Source organism: Cavia porcellus, unplaced genomic scaffold (genome assembly GCF_034190915.1).
Source record: "Cavia porcellus strain 051 isolate PalLab524CR breed Dunkin Hartley unplaced genomic scaffold, mCavPor4.1 scaffold_22, whole genome shotgun sequence".
Taxonomy (NCBI): Eukaryota; Metazoa; Chordata; class Mammalia; order Rodentia; family Caviidae; genus Cavia; species Cavia porcellus.
Genome location: NW_026947505.1, coordinates 16379771 through 16396163, shown reverse-complemented (window position 1 = coordinate 16396163; position 16393 = coordinate 16379771). Strand labels below are relative to the sequence as shown.

At 40.8% G+C, this 16393-nt stretch overlaps 1 protein-coding gene and 1 non-coding gene across 7 annotated transcripts in view; both read left to right on the top strand.

Annotated features, from left to right (window-relative positions):
• Akap7 (A-kinase anchoring protein 7) overlaps positions 1-16393 on the top strand; it is a 115917-nt gene that overhangs the window by 15147 nt on the left and 84377 nt on the right. For all 6 annotated transcript variants that reach the window (XM_063233486.1, XM_063233484.1, XM_063233487.1 and 3 more), the window contains exons 4-5: positions 8977-9113; positions 12541-12701. In XM_063233486.1, the coding sequence (XP_063089556.1) occupies positions 8977-9113; positions 12541-12701 (298 nt within the window). The remainder of the gene's footprint in view (positions 1-8976; positions 9114-12540; positions 12702-16393) is intronic.
• On the top strand, positions 13685-13803 carry LOC111756360 (5S ribosomal RNA). Its single transcript, XR_002790848.1, has one exon. It is a non-coding gene; the product is annotated as a 5S ribosomal RNA (ribosomal RNA).

Here is a 16393-nt window from a genome sequence, read left to right as displayed (position 1 = left end):
TTTGACACACATAATGCATGGGCCATTGGGGGCCAGTCACAGTCCAGAGGACACAGATGACAGTGTAAGACAGTGACCCACTTAGAGCTTTCAATAATATGAACAACCTGCTGTGGCACGCGTGTGTTAGGTTCACCATCACTAAATAAGGTAAATCAACACTGAAGCCATGCACAGAATAATAAATGATGACGAAATTAGGAGCATATTAAATTTTCTGTATTTTTAAAACTTTTCTATGTTTTTAAATTTGCTAGTGAAAAAGCTTTTTTTTTTGAGGACTTTTAAAAGAATATAATTCCTGTGTTCCATCCTATTGAAATGTGAAAGTTGCCGGTATTATGAAAATATGGGAGATTAGTTCAGTTCTTCTCTGGAAAGTGGAATAGTAAAAATATTTGATATCATCATGGTTATTTTATATAGAACATCCCTCTATTTGAGGGTGATTTTTAAAAATTTCATTCCAGTTTTGGCACATGGTTAGTTTTTAAATATTTTTAATGGTTGTGCTCAGGCAAAAAAAATGAGTGTATTCAGCTTTGAAGAGAAGTTGGGTGGCATTTTAAGAGCTATTATTTTTTGTGGTCTTGGGAATTGAACCTAGAACCTCATGTATATGAGGAAAGTGCTGTACCACTGAGCTACCCTCACCCCGGGTAGCATGTTGATATGATAATTATGGTAACTCTTAATAAGGCAAAATATTTAGGAAGCGCGAACACACACACACACACACTCACACGCATACTTGGAAAAATTCCCAAACCAGTGCCAAAAGATGAGGTCAGAACCATGCACTGGAATGGAACTCATCATCTTCAGCCAGAAACACACTTACTTTATTGCATTGTTTTGAATTCATGTATCCTTTGAGTCAGTTAGAAAATGCAAAAGATATACAAATGAGCTTTTGAATTACATTATTTTTAGGCCTGCAGAATGTAGCTTAGTTATGATGTTAAGCAGGTAGTGTCTGCTTTTATTCTGTTAATGCAAAGTAACTACTCAGTGAATGAAATATTAAAGATTTCAATAAGGCTTTTGTTTTTAGAAATTTCTTTTTCTGCCATATTTAAATTTGACCTTATAATTTACTTTGACTTTCTATTTTAAAAATGTGTATTGTACAGTACTGCCAATGGATAGGACTTATGATGACAGATAAGCTTTAATAGCTTTGTAGAATTATAATAGTGACTATGTTTCTTTTGCTTTTGATGACATTGGCGGTTTTAAAAAATGACCTATACTCTGAAGTTTTTTTTTTTATTTTTTAAAGAATGTAATTAGGAAAAACAAAACAAACAAACAAAAAATGTAATTAGGAGTAAAATGCATTTTAAAGATGGTATCAGGAAATATATAGATTAATGTGAAACATCAAAGCATAGTTAGAAATATAATGCTTGATTAGATTAACTTAACAATTTTTTATAGGTTTGAGGTTAACTTTCCAGCGTATTAAAATGACTTTGTCAAGATGGTAGTCTTCAAAGTATTGCAGTTTTTAATTTGTAATTTTGTACATAATTCAAAGATACTAATGGTCTGAAACTATTTTACCATGTAAGATGCTGCACTCAGTAGCTGAATATACAAATTAATGCTTTTTTTTTTCTTTTGGTACTGGGAATTGAATTTAGGATCCTGTGCTTGCCAAGAGGTGCTGTGCCACTGAACTATATACCCCAGCCCATTAATGAAATTTTGAACAATGTCCTAAATTTACATGTAGCTACCGTTTGAGCTGAGGACAATGACTACCTTTTGGTGAAAATATGTGTATTCTACATACTAGGTGCAAGAGAACCTAGTCTCCTTCCCATTTTCACAACCGCACATCCCTCTGGAAAAGTAACTACTCAGTGAATGAAAAGTAACTACTACAAAATGTGTGCTACAAAATCAGCCTCACAGAGAGCCACTGGTGGTAGAGCTTATGAAGTACTTCAATGTGTCTTTTCTAGTATAATATTTATTATAGCCCTATAAGGATAGCAATGCAAATTCTATTATAACTGAAGAAACAAAGGCCAAGTGACAGTAGGGGACATACATGGGCCCACGGCTCTGGCAGCTATGGTATTCAGACCCAGGAGTTTGGACCCAAGTTCAGCACCCTTAATTTCCCTCAGTCAGTGTTACAGGACAAAGTTCTCACCCTGAGCCACTTTTTATGATAAGTGAAATCCCTGTAACCATGGTGTCTGCTAAGTTTCAAAGGTGTAATTATATCATTTGACATCTGACAGTCTTGAGCCTTTGGGTATACCCAACACTGGATCCCCTTGAGCTTCTGCATTTTTCCTGCAAGCCAGGCTCAGTCCTTTGCTGCATCTGGAGAAAACTCTAAACTTCAGCTTTCCAGTCATTGCAGAGCAATGTGGACCTGTGCCCCAGGCTTTGTAAGAAGTGCCGGGGTGTCCAACTACACTGGGTTGGCTCTGTTTTGTACAGTTATAACAGAGTAGCTGAAACTGGGAAAATCATGAAGAAGAGAAATTTATTGTCACAATTCTGGAGGCTTGGAGCCCTGAGATGGAGGGGCTGGTGTCTGTAGGAGTCTCTTGGTGCGTCATCCTTGGTGGAAGACTAGAGAGCAAGAGAGAGAACAAGGGAAGCCTGGACCCACCCCTCTGTAAGGAAGCCACTCCTGCAGTCCTAGCATCAGCTCCTTACAGGGGTGCTGGCCCCTGACCTATGCACCTCCTGGGAGACCCTGCTGGTCAGTACTGCCTCACTGGGGCCAGCTTTCTAACACAGAGCTGCAGGGGAACACAGCACATGGTGTCCAGGAAGACTAAAAATCCTTCCCATTGAGTCCCATTTCTTAGGTCTGTACGCACACTGATACCCCTCACCTTGTCCCCTCTCAGAAACAAACTCTGTGTAGGTCTGTTGGCCTTTTATTTTTTACCACTTCTCTTTACCCCTCTTTAATCTTCTCCTCTAGATGCTTCCTTCATCTTTTCTCATATTTATTGGTTTACCCGTTTCTTAAACTCCTTTGTTTTGTTTTGTTTTGGGGAGGGGTAACTGGTCTTGGAGAAATTTTTAAATTAAATTATTATTTGTCACATCTGCACCTGTACAGCATCAGGTTGAGTAGTTATGATTTAAAATTGGAAGAGGCAAAAAATTCTGTGTATTTGATAAAAGTAACTCTTGTCCTCATCATTAAGGGGGGATTGATTTTCTTTCCAAACACACTCTGTGTTGATCTAGTCATTTACTTTACAATATAGAACTATAGAGCGATTCCATTTACCTTTGGTTTCCATTCAGCCAATGTCTAGTTTCTGTGAGTTTTCTGAGGATACAGCTAAAGCAATCACAGTCATGTTCTGATTTAATATCTGTGTCGTTCCATGTCAGGGGGCCCATCTCTATAAAATGTGTCAAACCAGCCTAATTACAGAAAGAATCTGGAACACTGTCTAGATTAGGCCAGCTCAGTTAAGTTTGCTGTGCAGGGAGATAAATTATTAGCAAATGAACTCAACAGTATGGACTAGTGGTGAAAAACTTGTGGCACGTGTGCCACATACAGTGTCTGTTATCACTGAAAGCTCTAGAAGTTTCACCATTGCGGATGTAGACCACCTCTTTGCCACTGTGGTTTCTTCCCAGTGCCAAATCAGTTGATCTGCCAAGGGGAGGGTACCAACCTTTGTGTGAAGCTGGTTTCCTGCATTGCTCTTCCAGGTGTCACAGAGGGGGCAAGTTCTGTCATTAGCTGGGACTCTTCTCATTCATCTAGAATGACTACATCGCCAGCGATGGTCAGTGAGAGTGGCCAAATTTTGAACAGTAGACCATCAAGGATATTCACTTTGAGTAAAAGTGCCTAACAAAAAATGAAAGTTTAAGTCTGAACATTTTGTGTAAATACAGAGTGAAAACAAATCAGTCAGAGGACAGGCTACAAAGAAAGCCTTAGATTTGGGAAAATGGTCTACTTGTGACATCTGTAGGGAAGGTGCAATTTTTAAATAATTATAGTTGTTTTTTGTATTTTGTTTTGTTTTTCTAGATAGGATCTCACCATATAGACCAGGCTGACCTTGTGCTTGCTGTATAGCACAGGCTGGACTTGAACTCATGATCCTTCTGCCTCAGGCTCCTGAATGTTGGGGTTATGGGCATGTACCACTACTTCTGGTTTGGGAAGGCTTAATTTTTAGCTACCTGTAGGTTGACAAGCTAGTAAGTTTTTGACAGCATGGAACTTTTTATAAACTTTATTTTCTAACCTGAGGTTAGATTAGGTTTGTAACACTTTAGCTGCTACTGTGATTGCTTTTAGACAGTCTGCACCTGCTTTGACGTCTGGGTCAAATGGTGGATATTGTCAGTACCGCCTTTTCTCTATAGCTAAGTCCTCAGGGCTTTGGTCTCATGAGGAGTGTGTGTGTGTCAAGATGAGTAGGCTCGTGAGAAGACAGACGAGAGTGGATGGTCTTTATCTCCTAGTGCTGCAACTTCACAGTGGTGACAGCTGCCTTGAGGTGCAACTTTTCTTTGCCTGGACCTCTTGTTTTTGAGTTTTAAGATGTGCAAGGAGGTCCTCTGATCATGGTCCTTGTAGTTGTTTGAGCTATGAAGACATAAGTGTTGGATTCTTTTCCTTCAGCATTTGATCCTTTCCTGGTTCTAACGTTCTCTAGATTGTTCAGCTATGATGACCATATCTTCATTGAATCTTATTTATTTACTTAGCAGAACTATAGTTTGGGCCCATGCTCTTTGCATTGAGTTATACTTCCAGCCCCTTTTATTTTCTTTTTAAAAATTTGAGATAGGATCTTGCTAAGTTGCCCATGCTGGGCTTGAGTACATGATCCTCCTGCCTCATTTTAACAATTTTTTTTTTCAATATATGTGCTCCCAAAGCGAGCATATTAACATGTTTTTGAAGCAAGGTCACCACTCTCTGATCCCAGAGCCCATTAGTAAATAAGACCACAAGGGCTATTTCAGTTCCAGGAAGAACTGCAGGACTCCCTGCTGTGTTTAAGACCAGTGTGTTTAACAAGTGAGATTTCTAATCTAGCCCTGTAATGAGAGACTGAGTCATCTTTTTTCTGTTTACATGTGGCATAATAGACCATTCAATCTTCTGTGGGAAGACAATGGCAGAGCTAAGAGGCTTTCAGCTGCTTTTCTGGCATTTTGGGGCTCCCTCGAGGCTGTTGGTACTTGTCCTGTCTTGCTTGTCCATTTCTGCGCTTGCAGGTCCCTGAGTTTAGGTATAAACTGATACAGTACAGGAAGTCCAGGGCCATAGGTTCCCATCAGGATTCTGAATTCCCTCATCGGCTTTCGTGGATTTTCGCTGGGGTTTGGAATATCTTTGCCAAGTTCTGAGTCCAATTTTTGACCAAGGAGTAAAAGTAGTTACAGGATCCAATCAGAGCTGTTTTGAAGGCCTAGCTTTCTAAGGTATTAGCCTATGTACTTTTTCTCCTTAGCCTTGGGCTGCAGGGGTGTTTGAGCAAAAAGATTAGCAGGTTCAGGGCAAGAAGGTCAGTGGCTGGGTACATGCTGAGCTCTTGACTGTAAGTACCAACCCCCAGACAAAACAGCAAAATCTGCTGTCTCTGGGGTGTTGGGCATCCCTTCTTTTCCAATGTACACTGTGAACGAACAGTTTGAGCTAGACTTACTTACCTGCAACTCTGGTAAAAGATACCCATTTCTCTAGGAAGGCATGGAGAGGGGCTCCGTAATTTCAACACATGAAATTTGCTGGAGTTCCAGATGGCAGAGTCCTAGACACCAGTGCTATTGAACCTGTAATACCTTGTCTCTCTAAAACTTACCTCCTGGAGGCCTCCAACTGGACCTGCTCAGTTCCTGCTGAGTACTCAGTTTGACTTGTGGATCCAAGTGGAACCAGAACTATACAGGTAGACTCTGAGACCAGAACTATACAGGTAGACTCTGAGGGCTCCAGATGTAAGGTATGAGACTAACATTGGGCCTCAGAGGCAGCCTGAAAATAGTGAACACAAAGAGTGCACTTTTGCTTGGTTCCCTGATGTTCCTGGAGGTCACCAGTAGTCTCTTTTGAATCCCACTGCTGCCACAAAAATGTAGATGAAAATAGTCGGGCACAGTCAGATTTTATCCAGTTTGAATACGTGGATTGGGAATACCAGATTGAAAGCCTTAGTGTTACAGTTTGATGGTGCCAGAGATATGTACTTAAAGAAAAAACTGTAGAAGCCAAATAAATTATCTCATTGCTTGCAGTTACAAAGTTGCCTCTTTTGATTTACCTTGTTAGAATACCCCTGATCACATGATCATGTATCAGTTGGCTATTTATGACTGGCTGAAAGCAATGTGTGTTTCTGTCTAACATAAGCAGAAATAATCACACAACTCAAATTTTGCTTATCTTTTCAGTTTCAGCAAGATTAAAGCTATATTTAATCTTGCTGCAAAATCTAAGGCCTTATTCATTTTATTTGCTCAGGGATTTTTCAGGCCTTATCTCCGTTTTAATTTGGCTTTACTTCCTCTTGGGAAAACGCCATTTTATCTGTTAGTCTCAGATATAACAAGTAGGGGAATATTGGGGTTATTTTCGGTGATGTGAATTTATTGGTTGATTGTGCTACTGAAGATTGAGCTTGGGGCCTTGACACTGAGCTATATGCCTGGCCCTTTTAAAAATCTTTTTGAGACACGGTCTTGCTGAGTCGATAAGTTGCCCAGGCTAGACACATTTGAAGTCCTCCTGCCTCAGCCTCCAGAGTGTTGTGATTACAGGTTATTGTGCCACCAAGCCTGGTGTGAATTAATCTGAAAAACACACTGTGATAAAGAAAAATTTTTCATGACACTCATTAAGATGGTAAGGTAGACATTATTCATTGTTTGGGGAGACATGTGGCCAGGGACATTCTTGCCACAGGGCCTTGTGGGATTGGACTCAACTCTGACCCCACAAGGAGGAGGAGTAGTAGGGTTGGAGTCAGGAAACAGAAAATTACTAGGGAGAAACGTGGAGGGCTTGTGGCTAAACAGGCTCCAGGAGACCACGGTGATATCACAGGGGGCCACGTACCAAGGGTGTTAGCCCTCCACTAAGTGGACTTCACAAGATTCTTCCTCAGAATGGTGTCCACAGCCAGGGTCAGGCAGACAACTCTGAGGAGCTCCATGCAAGCATCTGTGAAAGGAGAGAGCCTTTGTCATAGGAAGTCAGAGCCCAGGACAGCATCTCATGATTTGCTCAGTCACATCCTGCAGATAATGGGAATATTGTTCAGGGTAACACAACTCCTCTAGTATCTGAACAGACTGCTATGCTCATGATTCAGTTTTTCTTATTTCTGGTTTTTTAGGAATTCTGCGTCTGCTGCCAGGCTCCCTCTTCTCCCTCTTGTCTCTTTTCAGGGCTTGTATGTGTCCCCTCTTCCCTGTGCTTTCTCTGGGTGACTCCTCTTTGGTGTACTCACATTTAGCAGTTGACTAAATTGGATCTAATGGGAAGTGGAGAAGGGAGGAGACATTGCTCTTCCCATTCTAGAGGAGGAGTTCCTGAAAGAAGAAGCAGACCAGGCGGTTCACCTGGATGCAGACTGTAGTGATTTTCTACCATTTGCATATCCCTGGTTATTCCTGACCTCATGTATCAGGAAGATGCCAGTCGTCATTCTTACTGTAATCATTGCTCTCCTAAAAAGTCTTCAGCCTGTGATGAATAAGTCCTCAGATGCCTTCATTTGGGGACAGTTACTTCTAACAGAAATGTGATGCTGCCTGTTGGTTGGACCTTTCTGGGAAGAATAAAGCTTTTTTCCTTAGAAAAAAAATCCCATAGTGATCAAGCAAATGCCTTTTTTTCCCTAGAAGAGATCATAATTAGTGAGTCATACTCTATAATACAAGGACAGATTTCTTAAAAGATGCATGGCCATTGAACTTTCCACTCAACCGGTGAACCAGTCTGCAGAATAAGAATACTGGGCCAGTCTTCTAAGATGGAGAAACATTTCTCAGTTTTTCAAGAAGCAATGTCTTAGTTGTTTCCTTGTTGCTGAGACAAAGTACTCTACACTCAAAAGTTAAAGGAGAAAAGGTTTATTTGACTCACAGTTTGTGGAGGTGTTAGCCCGAGGCAGGGTGTCATGGCAGAGGGCGTCACAGAAGAGAAACAGTTCATGGCAGGCAGAAGACAGCAAAAGCAACAAGCCTCTTTCTGCCCCTTAAATTGTATCTAGGCTACCTGCCTGTCGGGTGGATTGCACTCCACACTTAATCCCAGCACCTCTAACCCTAGCATTGCACCATGAATCAATCCCAGCATCATGCACTTCAGATCCACCCACTCTGAAAAGCCGTATGACTGCATGAGCCTGGACCCAAGCCATAACAGGTGATCAAAATATATAATGAATGTTTACATTAAAAAATTTATTACACTAAAGAGCAGATTGATATTCATTCCCTCAAAATACTCCTCTCGCTTTGAACACACTTATCCCATTATTCTTGCCACTTTCTGAAGCAGTTCTGGAAGGCGTCTTTCGTGAGCATCTTTATGAGGTGTGACCCAAACAGTGACGGTGCTGCTGTGTGTCCTCATGCTCCTTCTTCACTGGGTCTGGCACGTGCCACTTCTGGCCCTTTGCCAAAGTCAAAATGACCACGAAAGGTAAACGTTTTTAATGGCTTTGGGACACTGAGGCAGCCTCCACAGGGCAAGTATCTTGCATGTGTGGGAATAAGCTGATAGCATCCGTGTGGTATTGTAGCCTGGGATTGCCCTGATTTGGGTGGTTTTGTCTGTCTGCCTCTCCTTTGCCTCCCATTCTTGAGACACAGTCTTGCTGCGTCGTCCAGGCTGACCTTAAACTCTCAGGGATCCACCCTACACCTGGCATTGTTTTTCTTCTTGATTTAAAGTTTGTTCTACAAAACTCTTGCTGACGCATCTCTATTTTTTGTACATGTGATCAGATTACAGGAGGAATTAAGACCCTGCAAAGTACAATAATACAGCAAGATAAGCGACTGGCCAAAGCAATGGTTGGTGATGGCTCCTTTCACGTTACCTTGCTAGTGATGCAGTTGCTAAATGAAGATGAAGTGAACATGTGAGTAATGTAACTTCCTTGAATATTAGTTTTCAAATTGTTAGTCCAAGATGTATAAGCATAGAACTCAGTCATTAAAATTTGAAAGAAATATTCTTTACTCCAATTAGTAGTCAATACATAGAATTACTGTGCCTAAATATTTTTCTTCTAGACTTTTTTACTCTGTTGCTATCAAATGGCAGCCCTTGGTACACAGCTATTTTGTCCTTGTTAATTATGTAAGCACTCGGGGGTTTGATTCTGCAGTCTAGCTTGGGACTTCTGGGACTATGCTTTAACCACCTTTTATTAGTCACTTGGTTGGGACAGTTCACTGGCTATCTTAGCAAATGGGGACAGTCATACTACTAATCCACTCAGTATGGTCCCTGGTGGGTGGTAGGCACTCCATAATAGCCATCAGAGCTGCTGTCTTTCTAGGAGAGTGGATAATTGCTGTTTCGCCTGAGCTGTCCCTGGAGTCCCTGTATGCCACCCCACCTTTGGGTGCTAGAAGTGAACTAGCAGCCTAGCACTGCTTTCCGTTCTGGGATGGCAAACCTTGCTCTTCCCGCAGCTGTTGGGGACACTGCCAATGCCCCTTGCCCTGCTGCTTCTGTGCAGCCCGCTGATGAGACCCAGGCTTTTGCTCTTGGAAAGCCAAGGCCAGAATGACTGCAGGTGGCTTGTGTTTTATTCCTTGACATATACATCCCCCTTAGGAATGAAGAACAAGCCTTGGATTAGGGGAGGGTGGAGACAAGGTAAAAGAAAAAGAGGGAAAACAAAATAGGTTGCTAACGCAGAATATCCAGCTCCATGAGATGATCATAGCTATGTCCGTAGAGATCTGTCTGCTGTTCTGTCCCAAGCTGTCTTCTCGACAGCAGCCTCGGGCAGCCTTCTGGGACAGCGAGGAGCTGAGATTTTAGTTTATTGAGGTAGATAGTCCTTGTGGAGAGAAGCACTTTAACTAGTCACCTTGACAGGAGAAACCAGGGAAGATGTGACCCGAAAGTGAATGGCTGAACATGGGGAGGAGCCCCTGGGTGTGTTAGGGTAGTGTGACTGTCAGGGTTGTCCAGGGAAAGAGCCCAGGGTGGCTGTCTCACTGCCCGGCAGGCAGATCTGCTGTGTGAATCAAGAATTATCTAAGGAACTGGCTTAATGTTGCAGTCTCAAGTCGGGGGCAGTGTTGAGGTAGAAAGCTTCCTTTCTCTGGGGATCTCAGTCTTTTTCCTCAACACCTTCAGGTGATTGGAAGAGGTCTGCCACAGGCCTGAGGGCAGAAGTGTCACCTTTCAAATGGCTTGAGATTCAAGGTGTGGCCTCAGTTCAGGCACCTCATCGTATAAAACCCATTGTTTTCAGGAAAGACATTGTCTACGTGGAGGACTTTTTCAAGTCTCTAGTCATTGATCTTACCTTGTGGAATATAGAAGCTATCTGGATGTCAGTTACTTAACCTGTATTTATTTTTCCTTTTTAAAGCACAGTAGCATGTGTTAGTGTTTAATAAAGTATTAGCTAATGGATTGGACATGGAATATGCAGTTATTTTTAAAATCAGGAACTCACTCAGATAAATATTACCTAAGGTCATTTGTGTCTCCACAGTATAGGTAAAGGAAAGAGAGACATGCACCACGTGTGTTCTGCACACCTGTAACCCCAGCACTCAGCAGGACTGCTAAAAGTTCAAGGTCTGCTTGAACTATATAGTGAGTTCCAGGCCAGCCTATAGCATAGCAGGACCCTCTCTCAAGCTCTCCCCTAAACAAACAAACAAAAAGAAATCCACGAGGCCAAATCTAGCAGTTGATTTGATATTATAGCTGTCTGATCTTAATTTGAACTACCAACTTTGGTTCTGAACTCCAGCTTCAAAAGTCTGTTTTATATATGAATATACTTTAAAATTTTTTTTACTGTAAAGAAGTCTTTTTATAGACCAGTCTCGGAATGCTGTTCTGTTCTGTTCATTTATTTTTTAAGGCAGAGTCTTGCTATGTAGTACAGACTGGCCTTGAACTACTGTGTAGCTCAGGCTACCCTTAAACACATGGTGATCCTCCTGCCTTAGCCTTTCGAGTGCCACCATGCCCGGCTTGTATTTCATTAAAGAAAAGTAATGCATAGCATTTACTCTCTCTGAAAAGTCTTGGCCTTTCTTGCACCTGCTCAGCCATACAGTTCCTTTGAAATGAGTGTCGTGAATTCCCCAAGTTGCCGCAGATGAGCCCGAAGTGGTTTTCCTGCTATCTCACGCTTTGCTTATGGCGGGGACAGTATGGAGTCAGTATGTGTGCTGTGTCCTTCTAAATGACCGAAAATACAATGAGAGGAGGTCGAATGTAGTATGTGGACGTGTGGGGACATTGAGAGATGTTAGCGAACGTTAACAAATGTTAACAAATGTTCAAGGCTGATATGAAATACCGCGCTGTCTGTGTCCTAGCAGGGGAGGAAAGCTGAGAGTCAGGACACGGTTACTGTCGGAAGACTAATTTACACACGTGAAAGCCCTCGGAAAAGACGATGTTTTTGTTTCACACTTTTTACTGTGAACAAATCATTGATCAAGATAATTTAATTTAATGATGGTGGTGCTCGCTTCAGCAGCTCATGTGCTAAATTAACAATGGTTTGTTTATCAGAAGGGCCTCTGAAAGCCCCTTCCAGACCTGTGTGCTTAATTCTTTTCTAAGTAACTGCTGCCCTCTAGTGAGAGTTTGCTTTTCTTCTGCATAATAAAGTGCCTATGCCAGAATTCTCTCCACGGTGAAAATAATGGATCCTACTTTTCAAAATATTCAAAATCTTTTAATGTCTGATGATTACTGTGGCAAACAGTTATTTTTATAAATAACCATAGCGATTTGACAACACAAGGTACCTCAATAAACAGAGTCTAAATAACTGTAGCAAGCATATACATTCAGTTGGGAAATATAATTAAGCTTATATTTCATTTGAATACAAGTACAGTGTTATTATCTTATCCTAGAGGAAATCATATTTTAAGAGGTAATGTGGATTCAGTCTTCATAACATGCCTTGTAAATAGTAAGTACTGTGTATTAGTAGTTTTATCAAAAACCTAGGGCTTTTCACATAGACAAATATAAACTTTTATAGGTACTGCTTTTATGGCCATATATCAGTAACTTTTTGAGTTGTATATATAGTATTAGTAAAAATTTCTTTGTGAACTATAAAATAGCATTTACGTTTATATCTTTAATGATAATTAGATATAATCTTTAATTATAATTACATAAAGATTTAATTTCTGTGATTCTCATTTAAAAACCAGGATTAGCTTTCATCATCCGGGTTAGCTGTAGAAGGTATTTTTACCTCTAGAAGGGGTTAGTTTGCTCCTTACTTGACTTTGTGTGTGTCACGCCTCCTGTGTTACTGAAAACCCTGTTACCTCTTCCAGCGGTGTCGACGCACTTTTGGAATTGAAGCCGTCGGTAGAAGATGTCCTCCAGGGAAGGCGTCTGATATTGCCCTTCCACGGGATTGACACTTTTGGAAATCACGTTGGCTTTGTGAAGCTGGCGGAGGGGGACCATGTCTCCCCACTTTTAGAGATTGCAGGTAAAGCAGTCAGCAGTATCCTCACACAACATCTTACCAGCTGAAGAAGTGACGCTTTGATTCTTATCATAGAGGCTTGACATCTTTTAATTTTTGGAGCCAGTATGCAATAATTTCTTTTGTTTTTTGAGACAGGATTTTGCTACATTGTTCAGGCTGGCCTTGATCTCCTTGCATAGCTCAGACTGGCCTTGAACTTGCTGCAGTCCTCCTGACTCAGCCTCCGGAGTGATTAGAGGCATGCACCGCTGCACCCACCGAACTATAACCTCATTCTGAGTCAGTTGCTTTGGTGCTTGCTTGTGTGAGTAAGGGATTAAACAAAGTGCCTGGAAAGTTATCTTGACCCTTGGGCCTGAGGAATACGTTCATTCTGGGGCTTTCTGGAAGGTGGTGGACTGGACTCAAGTATTACCCACAACTCTGAAGGGTTCTAGTGCTCATCATGACATTTGACAGGAGGCAGACACTTAAAAAGCGCTAGGTGAGTAAGAGTCAACAGTTGCCTATCAAGAGGCTTGTGGGAGTCACCTTGTATCCCAGAGAACCGAGCGATGACTCAGCCCCAGGTCCCTTTGCTCTGCTGCCCGCCCTGCTTTTCAGCTGTTGCTCTGAGCAGAAAGCCATTTAGTGATGGTGTAAGACTTGACACTGAGTGGAGACCGTTTGTCAGTACTGGAGTCAAAAGTATCAAGGAATTATATGTAAAACACACACACACACACACACACACACACACACACACACACACACACACACAGACAACCTGTGAGTGACTTATGGGTTTGATCAGAGGTGACAGCTTGGGTGTCACTTCATGTCTCCTCATTTCAGGTTCAGTAATCCTCGGCTAATCGTGCACTCTCAGTGTTGGTCTCCACGTGGCCCACTTTGAGCTTCCTTTTCCAACTTATTCTATCTTCTTTTCAGTTCCCCCTCCCTTTATCTGTATGTTTAAAAATAATGTAATAATGTGAAAATCTGTCTACGGCCATACCACCCTGAACGCGCCCGATCTTGTCTGATCTCAGAAGCTAAGCAGGGTCGGGCCTGGTTAGTACTTGGATGGGAGACCGCCTGGGAAAACGGGGTGCTGTAGGCTAAAAAAAAAAAAAATGTGGGAATCTACCAAGGAAACTGATAGCTAGGATTTGGTTTAATTAGTATGTGGCACTCACTGTTAATTGATTTCTAATAGATACGACGAATATGAAAAACAGTGAGTAGCAAACAGATTTTTTCGCCTGGAAAGTTCTACACAATGTATCGAATACCATCCAAACAATGAGTATGAGGGCAGAATTTTTGCATCAAAATATATTGAGTACCAAATCCTATAAGTTTCAGAGAGTCGAGGACCAAGCTTTGACATTTAACATAAACTATATTGGCTTCACAATCTCTTGGTCTTCTTCTGTTTAAATTACATTAACCAACATTGTGAAGTTGGGGTTTATTATTTCTTTATATTTCCCTCAAAACATGTCCCAGTAGTCTTAACATCACATGGAGCATGTCCTGTCGTCTGTGACCTTTTGTAACATTCTTCCCCCTATTTTATGTGGCTGCTGTGCAGGTCAGTGACTGCTCACTCAAAAGCCCAGCTGGAGTTGAAGGCAGGTTGTAGTGAGGCTCGGGTTTCATTGTTGTAAGGTTTCCTTTTGTGCTGTAGGATATTCCTGATGAATATTTTATGCACATCAGTGTTTTTAATAGGCTTTGAGCATCATTCAGACTACTTGTGGAGCTACAGTAACGTGTTATGTGGCATCAATTGTGTTGCCCAGTATGTGGTTTTAAGTTTGCTTTGTTCAGCATTCATTTGAGTTTATCAGACATGGAGCTGTTTATTTATCTTTCCAGTAAAAGATTTACTATTAAGTGTATTTTACATAAGAAGATTTCATTTGAATTATGAATCAAAAAATTATGAATGCTACTGACAGAATAACCACATGCATCTTTGTTGAGGTTTTTATAAATTTACCTACTCTTTATTCATTTCTTATGCCTAGTGTTGGGCTCAGGGAATTCTACTTTAGCAGAAGTAATTTGTTCTGTCAATGTACAGTTAGTTAACACTCTTAGGTGTTTGAGATTAAAAAAAAAAAACCCTGAAAAAAATGGTCCTTGTCCTCTGTGGAGCTTACCGTCTTGTGCAGAAACAGTGACCAGTTATAATGCAACATGATCAGTTCTGTCCCAGAGGAAGGTGTAGAATACTCACAGGAGGAGGAGGAGGCTGCATTGCAGAGGAATAAGTAAAGGCTTTCTCATTGGCAGCTGGCAGGAGGGCATTCTAGGCAGCGGGAATTCATTGCATGTGCAAAGAAATCAAGGTATATTTAGGAATCCACAGTTAGTTTTACTAGATTATAAATTGCAAGTCTAAGGGTATTGGTAAAATTAGATCACATACTAAACCGAGGAAAGTGGTAAAGATTCGAATAGCAGGCTAGAAAGACAGATGTAGAAAAAGTCTTTGAAAAAATTCAACATCCTGCCATGATAAAAGCCCTGAAGAAACTAAGCATTCAAGGGTCACTCTTTAATCTCCTAATAGCCATATATGATAAGTCACAGCCAAGTTGTTCTGATGGGCAAAAATTGAAAGCATTTCATCTAAAATCGAGAATGAAGCAAGGATTTCCATCATTCCTGTTGAACATAGTTCTTGAAATTTTAGCTAGAGCAAATAGGCAAGAGAAAGCAATAAAAGAAAGAAGTCTAATGTGGTGAGTCTGACTTTAGCACCCTCTTCTACTCCAAACATTTGTAAGTTGTGTCTTTTACCTGTATCCCAGAGTTCTTAGATGTTTTGCTCATGATTTCTGTTTATTTTTCTTAGTGTTTGCTCATGATAGCTCCTAATTTCAAGCCCTGGAATTTTGTCTTTTGCTTGACCTGTGTTGGTGAGGTTTTCCATTACATTTTTTGTTTAACATATTGTGCTTTTATTTCCAGGATTTCTGTTTGGTTCTTCTTTAGAATCTCTTTTTGTTGAATTCCTCCTTCATATCTTGCATTGTTTTCTTTAAGTCGTTCAGTTGTTTATTTGTATCATGTTTGAAGTCATTAATTATTTTATAAATGATGTTTTTTAAAATTCTTTGGAAGTTCATCTACTGTGATGTCTTTAGATTCAGTTACTGATGAATTATGGAAATTTGGAGGAGTTGTGTTGTCTGTTATTTTCATAGTTACTGTGTTTCTATATTTCGATTTCTGTTTCTGTTGGGATGGATGTCTTTTCCACTTTTATTTGAGGGTCTCCTTAGTGTCCAGCCTTCCTTTGAGGGCTTGATTCCCAGCACTGCTCAGAGAGGAGAAAATGAAACTGAGTAATGGTGACAACCCAAAGACAAACCAGATACTGACAGTCAGTAAAAACCAATTAAAAGCAAAACTGATGCCATCCTTAACAATACAGAAGAGATCAGCAATAAGAATTTAGATGCAAGAGCAAACCAGGTGTTGACATACAGTAACAATTTACTAAAGACAGTGACTATACCACCATTAACAATAGAAAAGAAACAAACTATAATTGCATAAAGTAAGCTAAATAGCTAAAAATTAGTAAAACTTAATAGTTACAATAACAAGTTAAGGGCTGGAGAAAGAGAAAAATGAAAGAAGAAGTTATGTTTCTTTTCTTGGATAAGGTCTTGCTATGTGGTCAGGCTGGCCAA